This window comes from Alosa alosa, chromosome 17, assembly GCF_017589495.1.
Source record: "Alosa alosa isolate M-15738 ecotype Scorff River chromosome 17, AALO_Geno_1.1, whole genome shotgun sequence".
Lineage (NCBI taxonomy): Eukaryota > Metazoa > Chordata > Actinopteri > Clupeiformes > Clupeidae > Alosa > Alosa alosa.
The window spans coordinates 16,119,845-16,132,366 of NC_063205.1; the positions used below are offsets into that span (position 1 = coordinate 16,119,845).

Sequence of the window (12,522 nt, forward strand, 5' to 3'; positions counted from 1 at the left end):
TGGGATGACTTGTAGCTTAAAATACCATGCAAAATTGTGCCAGAATTCAAATAAAATGGCCAGTTAATTCATAGAATTTGTACATATTTCTTGCTGATCACGTCAGATCTCTTGCAGATGAACACGGAGGATAGGATAAGAAGGGATGAAGAGATTTAGTAGGCCAATAACCAGAAAAGATTTCCCTTAATAAACCCCCCCACTCTTTGAAAGGTGATGTTTCTCTTCAAGAATGACTGTTTTTCTTTAACTTTCTGTCAAAGGATGAATCTTCCCCTACAATAGTCCTCCCTACAGACAGCCAGAGCATGGATGCGTGACAGTTTACGGATTCTCACAGGCGGAGCCGGAGGCGGCTCCGTGTAACCAGGGCCTCCCCGACACCGGCGGGAATATTGAGTTACGGCACCGGACGGACTCCTCTCTGCCAATTCGCCGCTGGTGTTGTGTGGGTCTGGAAGCAATTTAATCATGTTTTTCGGAGGATGCGGTATAAATACCGTCGTCACGTGACCCCCGGAGTGCTAGCTAGGCTGAGGTGATTTAATAACTTGGCCGCCAGCTTGCCTGTGGAGGATGAGGGCAGAAATTGCCCAGGCCTTTGTTTGAACGAGTAAATTAGATCGAAATAAGAGGAGTGTGGGGCAGGAATGCAGAATTATATTGAGCGACGGCATGATTAAAGCAAATACGTTTCGATGACCAAAGCTCATGGACTGGTGTGAGGGTCAAACTGCTTGTTATGGCAGCTACCAGACTTGTTGCTGAGAATTTCTCCCCAAGATCTACTTCAGACAGCATTGAAGTTATGAGATAACCTAGTGGCATATACATAGTCATAACCTTGTATAATAACAAACTGTACTGAATAACACACTAAAATAGTGTACTTTACTGCTATGTATTACATACTACAACTATTGTATAACAACTAATTAACAGCTGTATTATTAACTACTGCAGAATATACTAATGATCTAGTGTGTAATAGCTGTATTCCGTATCTACATGACTTTATTAATCTTGTGCCCTTGTCCACATTTGGGGGAACTGCTCCCCCTAGTTCAACTGAACTCAAATTTAACCACAACCCTAGTGGCCTATTGTGTATTTGTATGTGTAGACACAGAGTCTGAAGAAGATCTATTTATATGTCAACAAGTGTTAAACTAGACTACAAAGAGTGTTCACATACTTTACAGTCTAGAGTCTGTGAATGTGGCCTCAAAGCTGAATTTCCTTCCTTTTGAAACCATTAGCAGGGGCTTTGACACAAAACAAACTTGAAATGGTGGCATGACCTTCGCCTGTCATTAATGGTCAATGTCAACCTCTGGTTTTATGGGAGGAAGGGTGCATTGTCACATTCATCACCGCCCGACCCCATCCCTAAGGCACGCAGACACTAATTTGCATATTCTCTTATCTCCATAGTAACCAGGTTTGGAATCTGTAAAAATGGCCCACAGACTCACTAATGTTTGACTTATTATGGTCTGCCTATTAGGGCTCACATTCTACAGCTAGTCTCACCAAGCCGCATGCTGTTAAGACAGAAGAGAGAACATGGCACTCAATGCAGCTCATTAAAAACAAAAGCTAGATGCTGGCTCTGACTCAGATGTAAAAGGCTACTTCTGTCCTTGTAATTCTGCCCCGCTAAAGACAACCTTGCAGCCCGTGTCCATTCAAAACCCAGTCTAATTGAAGACCTGAGAAGGCCTCTCTCAACACATCTGTTATATAGAAACAAGGAAAATGATTAGGATTGGAACTATTACTGAAGGGGGAAACGATTTTCATGAAGTGGGCTTTAGAATACAGGCAAAGAGGGTAGTTTGTGATCAGAGGAGAAAGGGGGAGTGGAGGGCCAATAGATGTTTGGAATGGAAGGTGACGAGTGAACTTTCTTTGGGGTCTGACAGGTCAGGTATGTAATAACAAAAATTGCATGAGAGTCTCAGAGAATGCAGCCCGTGGAATATGGGCTGCCCAGAAAATTATAGGTCTTCAGACAGCAAATACCAGAAATGTGGAGGTATGCACTGTAGTCGGACCCATTAAATCACTCTCCTTCTCAGTAAGCACTTTTTTTTTAAATGTCAAATCTTTGCACATACCATTTCAGAAGATGCAGTGTTCAGGAGAGGATAGAGCAGGGGTTCAAGCTGAAAACGGCAGGTGTTCAAATATGTCAATGCTGACAACTGTTTCTGTGGTTTGAGGACAGTCTTTCACCAGACACCCATTAATGGCAGCATGCGAGGGAGAGGTTGGAGCTGAGATGTGCTTGGAACACCAGGCAGTTTCCAGCATGAAGGAGGTCCTTTTAAAAGTAACGGCAGCTCCTTCACCGTGCCAAAGACTAGCGTTAATGAGAAGCTATGACAGGACTTACAGGAATGCTGCAGAATCCTTAGACAAATTGACTAATTCAATGAGTACGGCAAAAATAGGCTGGTTTTGTCACCATCTGGCATCTATGAAAGGAAGCTATGCCAGTGTCACATTGTGAATCCCTTCCCACACACATACCCCTATGACACACACATACCAACATTCTCATTCATTTCACTAGGTGTTTACACAGATGTGTGTTTATGGCAGGGCGTTTGCTGTAAATAGCAGAGCCGTGAGGCAGAGTAGGAAAGAAGCCGAGCCATGCAGGGTCACAGCGATCATTCACACCTGCGCTCTGAGGTGGTCAGAGCCCTTTCACCTTACCCTCCTCTGAGCTCACCCCATCCCCCAGGGGCCTGAATCCTCAGTGGCCTTCCCCAAGCTAGAGGCTCATTCACCTGAAGTAGAGAGGCTATTCACGAGTTGAAGGTCCAGGTGGGCATTCACACCTTAGGCGCACAAACATTCAGGCTTTTCCCATTAATTCTCTGCTAATGGGCCTGTTGCTTTCCTCTGTTTTTCTGCTCCCTGTTTCCCAGAGTCAACCTACCGCCACCAGGCAAATATCGACGATGAGGTTGTCTCCATGGAGATTCTGGACACGGCAGGACAGGTAAACGAAAAAAAAAAAGTTGAAAGTATTTTGGAGACTTTGGAGAGGTATAGGAGAATATAGTCTTGGTAATTACAATGACTGTGTTTTAAAAGAATCTATACCTCCACTCCCAGTTTTCCATCCGTTTTGTTTTTCTCTCAGCGGTGTCTCTCAACGTGGTCTGAGGTTATTCAAATACATTCCCTCAGCAGGCATACAATATGTATGAGCACTATTTGTATATTTAGGCATAAAATGAAACCCCTCTCGATGACTGGGAGATGAGATACAAGTTTGGATCAGTCATTACCTCAGACCTAATGGTAAACATTAAGACCTGCTTGAATACCACAGCCAAGGATCAGCTAAGGGCAAATTCACTAAAGCGTGGAGAACCACAACAAACTCCTTTTGCAGTGCCTCCTTTTCGAGGGTGTGTTGTCTGCTTTATTTTTTTTATTGGGCTGCTGGTCTTTGTGACACCTCCAGCCAAGTCATCCCCCTTTCATTACAGCGTGGGCTATTTCAGACGCTCTGCTTTGGTGAGGAATCGAGTGTTTCCAGACATGTCTGTCAAAACATAAGGCTCTCGGGTTTCCATGAAGTGTTGAGAGAGAGAGAGAGAGGTGAGGGGAGGTGAGCGGGGATACTGTGCTGAGACCTATAGAGGGTCAATGCCTTTGACGCTGAAGCGGCTTTTACGGAAGTTCAAACACTCTGCTTATCTGCGAGCCGTAAAAATGTCTGTCTTCTCCAGTCATCAGTCAGCCTCAGCTCGGTTATTTTTACTCCCAGCGCCTCCACGACGGCCAGCGACAGTGAGGTCAAAGCTTGCCTGGCTGGCTTCATTGTTCAGACCCGAGGCCTTTGGATCTCAGGAGAGTAGAGTGCAACTGAATAAGCTTGCAGATGCTCTCAGTGCAATTTAGTTGAGCTCCAAGAAACTCCAATGGACCCGACAAAAGAAGGGGCTTATCCTTTGCTTGACTGCTTGGTCCAGGACGTTTGGGACTTGTGAATAGTCTCCAAATTAGGCCTCCTTTGTTTCTCCCCTCTGTGAATCGGTGAAATGTTATATGGATCTGGCAGACGTTCAGCTGGGTTTAGAAAATACTAAATTAACGGAATTTGCTAAAATGTACTAAATTTAAGGATTTCTTGGTTTTATTGTGATTATCCCAATACAAGACATAGTACAAGGAAATCTTTTGGTTTTGTTTAGTTTTTGAATTCAGCACTACCTGGCACTGCTCCATCCAATTGTTTTTGAACAGACTTATGGAGACAGACTTCTTTAGGAGGGTTGATTGTTCTAATTGTTTTAAGGAGGTTTCATATTGTTCCGAAGCCCCATTGTGTTTCTACATTTTCCTATTATTATTCCGCCATGGAAGTCTATGGCAGCCCATAGAACCGTCTGGTAAAAAGTTTTGAAATTTGACACACTGATTGGGGATAGTTCCATGATTAATTTCACCAAGTTTCATATCGGCACCTCGACGCTCTAGCGTCACCAACAGGCCAAAGTTGGATGTTCAATCATGCACAAAACTTTTGACATGTTGGCCTAATTTTCAAAAATGAGGTATCGTTGGAATTCTTGGACCAAGCCGAGTTCAACGCACCCTATGACATAATTTCCGCCATGATGTATTTTCCGCCGTATTAGATTTTAACGAAAATGAAATAACATTTTCATAGGTCACACATTATGTCTGATCGTCACCAAACTTGACACACATTATCCTCAGACCATGCCTCACAAAAGTTTCTTCATTGCATATTAATTTTTGAAGGTGTTTGCCCGTCACAGCCAATCAATATGGACGGCGAAGCCGCCAAACAGGAAGTGAGCTCATATCTTAGCAACCCTTTCATGTATCAAAACCAATCTTAGTATATGGACTTCCAACCCCATTGGGAGGATGTTCAAGAAATTTGGTGACTTTTGACCTCTAGGGGGCGCTGCAATTAGCAAAAAAGCATTTTTGGCTTGTACCTGTTGATGTGTTTGGAATTAAAACTTACTAGGGATGTCTGTTAATACTCTAGGAGATTTTAAGTCCAAAACATGGCAACTTGTGACGTCAACATAATCAATCCAGCCACCATATTGGATTCCATCACACTAAAACAATGTCACAGGCCACATCTACATCGCGTTTTTTTGTAGCCATATCTAAAACTGTTTGCTCGTAACAGCCAATCGAAATTGGCGGCAACGCCGGCAAACAGGAAGTGAGCTTATATCTCAGCAACCCTTTCATGTATCATAATCAAACAATCAAAAAATGAAACATGGACATAGGAGGATTTGGTGACCTTTGACCTCTAGGGGTCGCTGCAAGTAGCAAAAATGCATTTTGGCTTGTAACTGTTGACGTGTTTGGAATTAATGGAATTAAAACTTACTAGTAGTGTCTTTTAATACTGTTCAGACTGAGCCTTATAAATATGTCTTGATTTTTGAAGCCATATTCTCAAGCGTTTGCCAAACACAGCCAACCGAAATCCGCTGTGATGCCGGCAGCCAAACAGAGAGTTTTAATTGTTCTAGTTCTTCTTTAGGAGGTTTAATTATTCTAATGGTTCTTTAGGAGGACATGTTGCAGAAAGAGGGCCACATGCGTTGGGGTGACGGCTTCATCATCGTCTACGACATCACCGACCGCGGCAGCTTTGAAGACGTGGCGCCGCTGCGGGGCCTCCTGGAGGAGGTGAAGAAGCCCAAGAACGTTCCACTGGTGCTGGTGGGCAACAAGGCCGACCTGGAGCACGCGCGACAGGTGGGCACCGAGGAAGGGGAGCGCCTGGCTGCTGAGATGGCGTGCGCCTTCTACGAGTGCTCGGCGTGCGCCGACGAGGGTGGCTGCGTGGCTGAGGCCTTCTACGAGCTGTGCCGCGAGGTGCGGAGGCGGCGTGCCGTCCAGGGCAAGGCCCGCCGTCGCAGCTCCACCACGCATGTCAAGCAGGCCATCAACAAGATGCTCACCAAGATCAGCAGCTAGAGGCCAACACGGCGTCCGGCCAAAGGCAAAAGATGAACCAGGCATGAAATGAAAAAAGACCATATGCCACTATAACAATAGTATGTGAAAAAGAATGACTGAATTTGATTGAATGGACGCTGTTTTTTATAGATTATGTTTATATTTCTCTGGGCTGGGTAGCCTTTTGCTGGAGAGAAGTATGCCATCATGAATTTGTAATCTCATCATAGAACACCATCCAGGTACACTACACATACATTGGCTGCATAGATTGCAGTGGAACACATATTTCGTTTTCCTATGCCGATATCAAATGGTTCTGGAAGACTGGAAGTTTTTGAGTCAGTAGGCTAATGACTGAACAGCCTTGAGGAGCCTGGGGAGCTCCTTAAGGCTGGAAGGCTTTCAAACACACACGTTTGTTAGTGTGAAGGAGCAGACTTTTCATGCTGTTCTCTATAAGCTCTCTATAATCCAATTCTCATGGTCTGTTCTCGAGTGAATGTGATACAAAACATTTAAATGCTTGCTAGCTGTTGCTTCATCAGAGTTTTGGGGAAATGTTTTGATATGGTCTGGACCCCTTGTTTGTGTACTTTTAGTCATTGTGGAGCACCTCTGAGGGATTCATTGAAACATCAACATTGGTTATCGTAGCTGAAGATCACTATGCAGCCGGCATGTCTTATTCCATTTTTTCCAACCCCATTGAACATAGCTGAACTCTTGAGAAATCTCTTGAGCTCTGAGGTTGGTTGTCAAATAAACCATCACACTGCCCACACAACCATGGCCTGCCCCATAGCTTTAACAACAAACAATCAACATTTTGGACCCCCCCCCCCGCCCTCCCCTCAGATGCACATGTTCATAGGACGTGCACTAAAGCCTACTAGAGTCCTTCTGTGGCTTCCCTGGCCAGCGATATAATCTATTCCAAGGGTTCCAAGGAAGCAGACAAAAAAAAAAAAGGAAATAAGCAGAAAGTCTCAGGAGATCGGACACATTGTGGTTTCTCTAGCTCGTTATTTTGCATTCTTTTATCTCATCACTCTTGTTACCTTCTGAGGGAATCTCTTCTTCCTGGGCTTTCACATTTCTACAAGCAATCCTTTCACATTCCTCAGCAACATCCTGTGTGGATGGGTCTTCGTAATGCATATGTACAATACTGCCTTAACATCTGATGGTGAATGGTTTGTTTTTGTTTTTTCTTTTGTCCGGATATATTTCTTATGACTCCGTGCAATAAGGGCAGAGTCAGAAGTTTGTAGACATGCCTGTATTTAATGCAAACGCTGTTTCATCTCTGAGTTATACTGCGTTATGTCCTCTAAATCTAAGATGGAGATTTGAGAAAGGGAGACACTTAAACTTTTTTTCCTGCCGTGCAATTGTAATGAGAGATCGTATAAATATATGTATAAATGTTATTATTAAAAGAGGAAAACTGAAATCGCTAGTCTTTTTTATTGCCTCTCACAAAATTAAACACGAATGAGAGCAGTAATGGTATCCGACTGACTTATCATAACCAAAATCAGCAAATGCCATTCGCTCAGAGACAGGGGAATGTAGGCAGCAAAATCTGTTTTTTCTTTGTAGCACCTTGAGTCCTCCTTCTGTGCACAAAGAAACATCCCCAGCTCAGAGAATCTCCATATAAGTCTTATGAGCGGATCTAATACCCTCAAATAACAAGTCAGTTTCTGAGGCCATAGAGATCTTTGTCCATTGTTTGTAGACACAAATTAAATATGTTCATAAAAGGTGTGTTGGCATTGGTTTGGTAAGGTGGTCTAGATGCATATTTCTAATGTACATTTAAAGTTAATTACAATCTAAATCAGTTTACTAACACCTCCACGATGGCTTTCTAAACTTATGTTCAAGTATTATGCCTATGAAAAGGTGCAGGAAGGGAAGTTCATCTAGCTATCCCCTTGACCATTATAATTAATAGGATGTTATTTGAGAATATCTAAACCTTTGAAACAAGCACCGTCAATAATTTTTATTCATCTTCTTAGCCAGCTTGAGAAATACAGATCCCTTGTAATCCCTGCAAAAGAAATATTTTATTAATGCTAAGGTCATTGCTCCGAGTGATGGGCACTAAGCTATTTCAACTATTACCATGGCAACATTCACCCACAGATTCTTGCATCCACAAGGACTCTGAAACCACAAGGACTCTGGACAAGTAACGCCACACTGATGTCATTTCCTGTTGAGGCACCAAATGCCTTTCCCAGACAAATCCCTCTAACAATGATGGTTTTATCACACGCGCGTGCACGCACACACACATACGCACATACGCACACACACATACGCACATACGCACACACACATACACACACACACACACACACACACACACACACACACACACACACACACACACACACATTTATTCAGCACCTCAGCTGACATGGAAAGTGTAAACACAAACACACTAAACTGACAGCCTCTGCTCACTCACACACATTATACATAAATCCACACAATCAAGCCAAGGCCTCGGGCTGACATACCCCCATCCTCAGGCAGCCTTTAACAGGCTGTGAAGGTGACTGCATTGGACACAGATGCTGCTGCGCAGTGTGCAGCTGGGCTGATACGATAGTCAGCAGCGCGGGCAGTGAGCAGCAGGCGCTTGCTCGTGACGCACCACAAAGCTCCAGCTGTTGAATGCTCTCCTCATTACCCCCCAGCAATAATCATTTCACACTTGCCTCAAATCCAATGCCGCCTGATCACTGTCACGGCAGACGTGGTCTCTTTATTTTTAGATCTCACCATTATTTCTCCCCCCTTTTTTTATCCCTGTCTCTCAGAGCGACATGTATTTTCAAATAAGGTTTTTGCCCCTGCGGTGGATGACTTGAAAATGTCACATTTGCATGAAAAGTCAATCAAAGTGAAGGGCATGTTTCAGAAGCGAAAGAGCAAGGAAGGGAATATAGCCTAGGCAAAGTAGCCTACTTGTGCTGCTAAAGTGGGTTTCCACTTTGGAGCCATTTCCTTTTTTTCTTCTCCCTGGCCTGGCAGCTGGACCTCTTGGCCGGCTTAGCCTGTGGAGAGCTGCTAAAGATTTTTCAGCTCTGCACCTCCTCTTCGGTGCCTTTTTTTTCTCCCGACAGCAATGTCCAAAGCTGCCTGCAACAGAGAGGAGTGGGGGGGGTGGCGGTGGGATTTAAGTGACCTGCTGAAGCTCTTGTATTGTGACTGAAGTCCACGGGCTCAGCTGCGTTAGTGGGTTGCTAGGGGCATGGCGAGCGGCGTTGGCAGCGCAGAGATTTCAGGGACTGGTGGCAGGGCGTCACCGAAAGACTCCGGGCGGATAATTGCTAGTGGTGCATCTCCGAATATAACCGGTGCAGGGTTACCACAACATTCAATGCCCCCAACACACACACCCTCTGCATCTACGCTCTCACAAACAGTAGTGCACAGCTGGGAAAAATCAACTCCGAATTATGGCGGGGGTTAAATATAAATGTATAGGCACTATATGGACCTCATTCCACTGACGTGAATAAGCATTAAATAGGCCCTTTTAATGGCTTTAGCTGATGTGTGTTTTTATTTCTGTGCTGTGTGAGAAATGGTCCCTTTGCTCAGTCAGCGAGACACAGTAATCCTGAAGGATATTGGACCGCTGGTTGAGAACATGGAGTTCCTGACCTTTATATTAGATTTGGGAGATGAATGAGTTTTTGTTGGAAAAACATGCACACATTCCAGGGCTTCTGTCAGGTACTTTTGGTAGGTTGGTAGTAGAGAGACAGCCACTGGCCCAAAGGGTGGGAGTGGGAGGCTGTACTCTCAGCCTGGTGCTTACAGTCCAGTAAGACTGGGGGATCTTTTCATAAGAACGTAAAATGACCCTGGTTCTTCTGATATTACAGACTTGTGTTTGATTTGGAAGAGTGGAGGGAATGGACGGGCTTGACTTGCCTTCACAAGTTTGAACCATAGCTCTAGACAGGGCTAAGCTAAAAATCTCAACCTCCACAAACTAAATCTCAAAGATATTCACTACCTGGCCTTATGCAATGTTCAGTTCCTGTATCTTTCAGTGCACCCTCAACCATACCGTATGATGTTTTAAGAAAAGAATAACGATTTTCAGGAATGCCATCCTTTAGGCATCATTTATGTGGTTATGGATTTTGTATGTGTCCATGAATTACACATATCAACACATTCTGCACATCACATATACAACCCCAAATCCACATGCAAGTCATAACTGGTGCACAGTGGCCTTAGGAACCCCTGCAGCGTTCTGCATTTCATCCATACTAATGCACTGCCGCCCGAGACACAGGTAGCCCCCCTGCTGCACCCCAGGCACTGAATCACCAGGGGAGCATCTTCCCCTCCATCTCCCCGAGCTCCCCGCAGCGTGTTCTCCCTGTCTCAGGTCCCGCAGCCTTGTTCCCAGATTTTGTTCATTGTTGTTATTTTATATTGCTTATTTATTCATATTGTTGTTCAGTGGTGGTTCACGTGCTCCATGGGGAGCCACATCCTGGAACCAAGGGGAGGACTCTGATGGAGTGGGGGGGCGGGGGGGTTAACCAGTGGTGGCTAATGTTGACGGATGTTCTGCTCACTCAGTTAATTATTATGAAGCAGGGCCTATCCTTTTCCTTGGCTCCGACCCACTGCAAACACTTTTATCATGAAATGTGATAAAAATGTAGCTGGAGAAAAACTGTTACAGCAACTTCATGTCCCTAATATAATTTCTCAGTGCTTCGCCCTAAAGGATTTTCTCTGTCTTTTATGTGCTCTCTTGGTCTGCCCTCCATCCTCCTGTGTCTCCCCTCTTTTCTTGCATTCGTCTCATGAAAAATCATGGCAAATACAGTACAGCACTTTGTACTGCAGTTTGCATTGTCAAAGCACGAGACTAACACCACCCTGTGAGGCAACCAAGTATCTTACAATGCATTTGACACATTGACCATTTTTCCCCCCGTTGTCACACTCTCAGGCACCCACCCTTCTCAACAGAGAGCGTTACTCTTGTCAGTGGGCTATTCACTCCCAACAAAACAACCTCCCCGCTACAATAGCACAGCAGGTGTGCTATGCGTCACAAGCCAGAAATATAAGTTTGAGCAGGCCGGTATTTCTTTGGCTCACTGTGAAGAGGGTGGAATATTGATGCTCGCATGCTGGTTCATTTTAACATGCACAAACATGATGTGCAAGCATACTGCACATATGCGCTGAACTGAAAAACCCTGTGATTTTGACTGTAGATGGCTATTTCTGTGTTATGCTATTTTCATCGTGCATTATGAAACAATTGCATTTCATTTTACCCTCTTGTGCACAGAGTAGGTCTGAAGATACTTGAAATGTACTGTCTAGATGGGACACTGATACTATTGTACAGAGACAAACACACAATATTTCACTGTTGCCGTTATTTGTACTGTTGCGTTAACCTAGAGAGACTTTCTGAAACTGAGGGAAAGCTGAAGTGGCCTCAGTATTAATAGTGCAAACAGAAAGGCCATACATCCTGTTTAGTGGAGCAACCATGGGGATAATGATGTTGGAACCTTTCAGAATCATGTTTGGGTAAGCAAATGGAAGGAATGGGCCTCCAGGCCTCTGGAGCTCTGGACATCTATAGAGGGGCAGTTCTGTGGTGGATATTCAGTCTGACTCAAGTCAAATGTGACTGCTAAGCTACGATGCTATCTCTTTTTGATAGTATTTTTTTTTTTTAATTTTCTTTGTAAAATATATTTTTGGCACTCAAGCCAAACAAGTATTCTTGAGCCTGACATGACAACTTTCTATTACAAAATACAAAGGATAACATCAATGTACAAGGGAGGAAATTGACAAGGAGGTTCAACAGAAGCGAATAGTGGTCTTACAATAGCAGGTGATCATTTCCGTTCATTCAATAAAAGCTTTTACACCACTTTCCTTTTGACTGAAATCTGTTTTTGATTTAAATGCTTTCAGTGTGGGGGAGAAGGGCATGAAACTCAAGGCTAAATTCACTGCATTGTCAGTATCGCTCCTAAACTGTATTCTTTTTGATATTTTCGTTTTCATATGAACTGTGCAGGAAGATAAGGTATTCATCAAGGCTGTTCCTCGAAACCTGAAGGGAGTATGTTTGTCTAATGTTCTGTGGCATCTGAATGTCTGCTATCGAAACATACATTACAATAACGGAGGAGAACTGTAGCTCCTACACACAGATATTTAATGGATAAAACCTGCCAGAGGAATGACTTTGCTGTTTGTGGAACCAGGTCAGATGTTGCCTGTGTGGCCCTTACAGTTAGTGTACTATTCATTAGTGTCATCAAACAGCACACAGTCTCTCTCTCTCTCTCTCTCTCTCTCTCAGACACACACACACACACACACACACACACACACACACACACACACACACACTTCCATCCACCTACTTCATCTCCCTTTACGCTATCTCCTCTTTGGCTCTGTGTTCAGCAAGGCATTGCAGTTGCCATGGAGACCAAGGCCTTT

The 12,522-nt window shown here is 44.1% G+C and overlaps 1 protein-coding gene across 2 annotated transcripts in view; it reads left to right on the forward strand.

Annotated features, from left to right (window-relative positions):
* rerg (RAS-like, estrogen-regulated, growth inhibitor) overlaps positions 1-7,441 on the forward strand; it is a 33,248-nt gene extending 25,807 nt beyond the window's left edge. For both annotated transcript variants that reach the window (XM_048268022.1, XM_048268021.1), the window contains exons 4-5: positions 2,940-3,013; positions 5,593-7,441. In XM_048268022.1, the coding sequence (XP_048123979.1) occupies positions 2,940-3,013; positions 5,593-6,003 (485 nt within the window). In that variant the 3' untranslated portion in view covers positions 6,004-7,441. The remainder of the gene's footprint in view (positions 1-2,939; positions 3,014-5,592) is intronic.
* Positions 7,442-12,522: the final 5,081 nt, after the last annotated feature.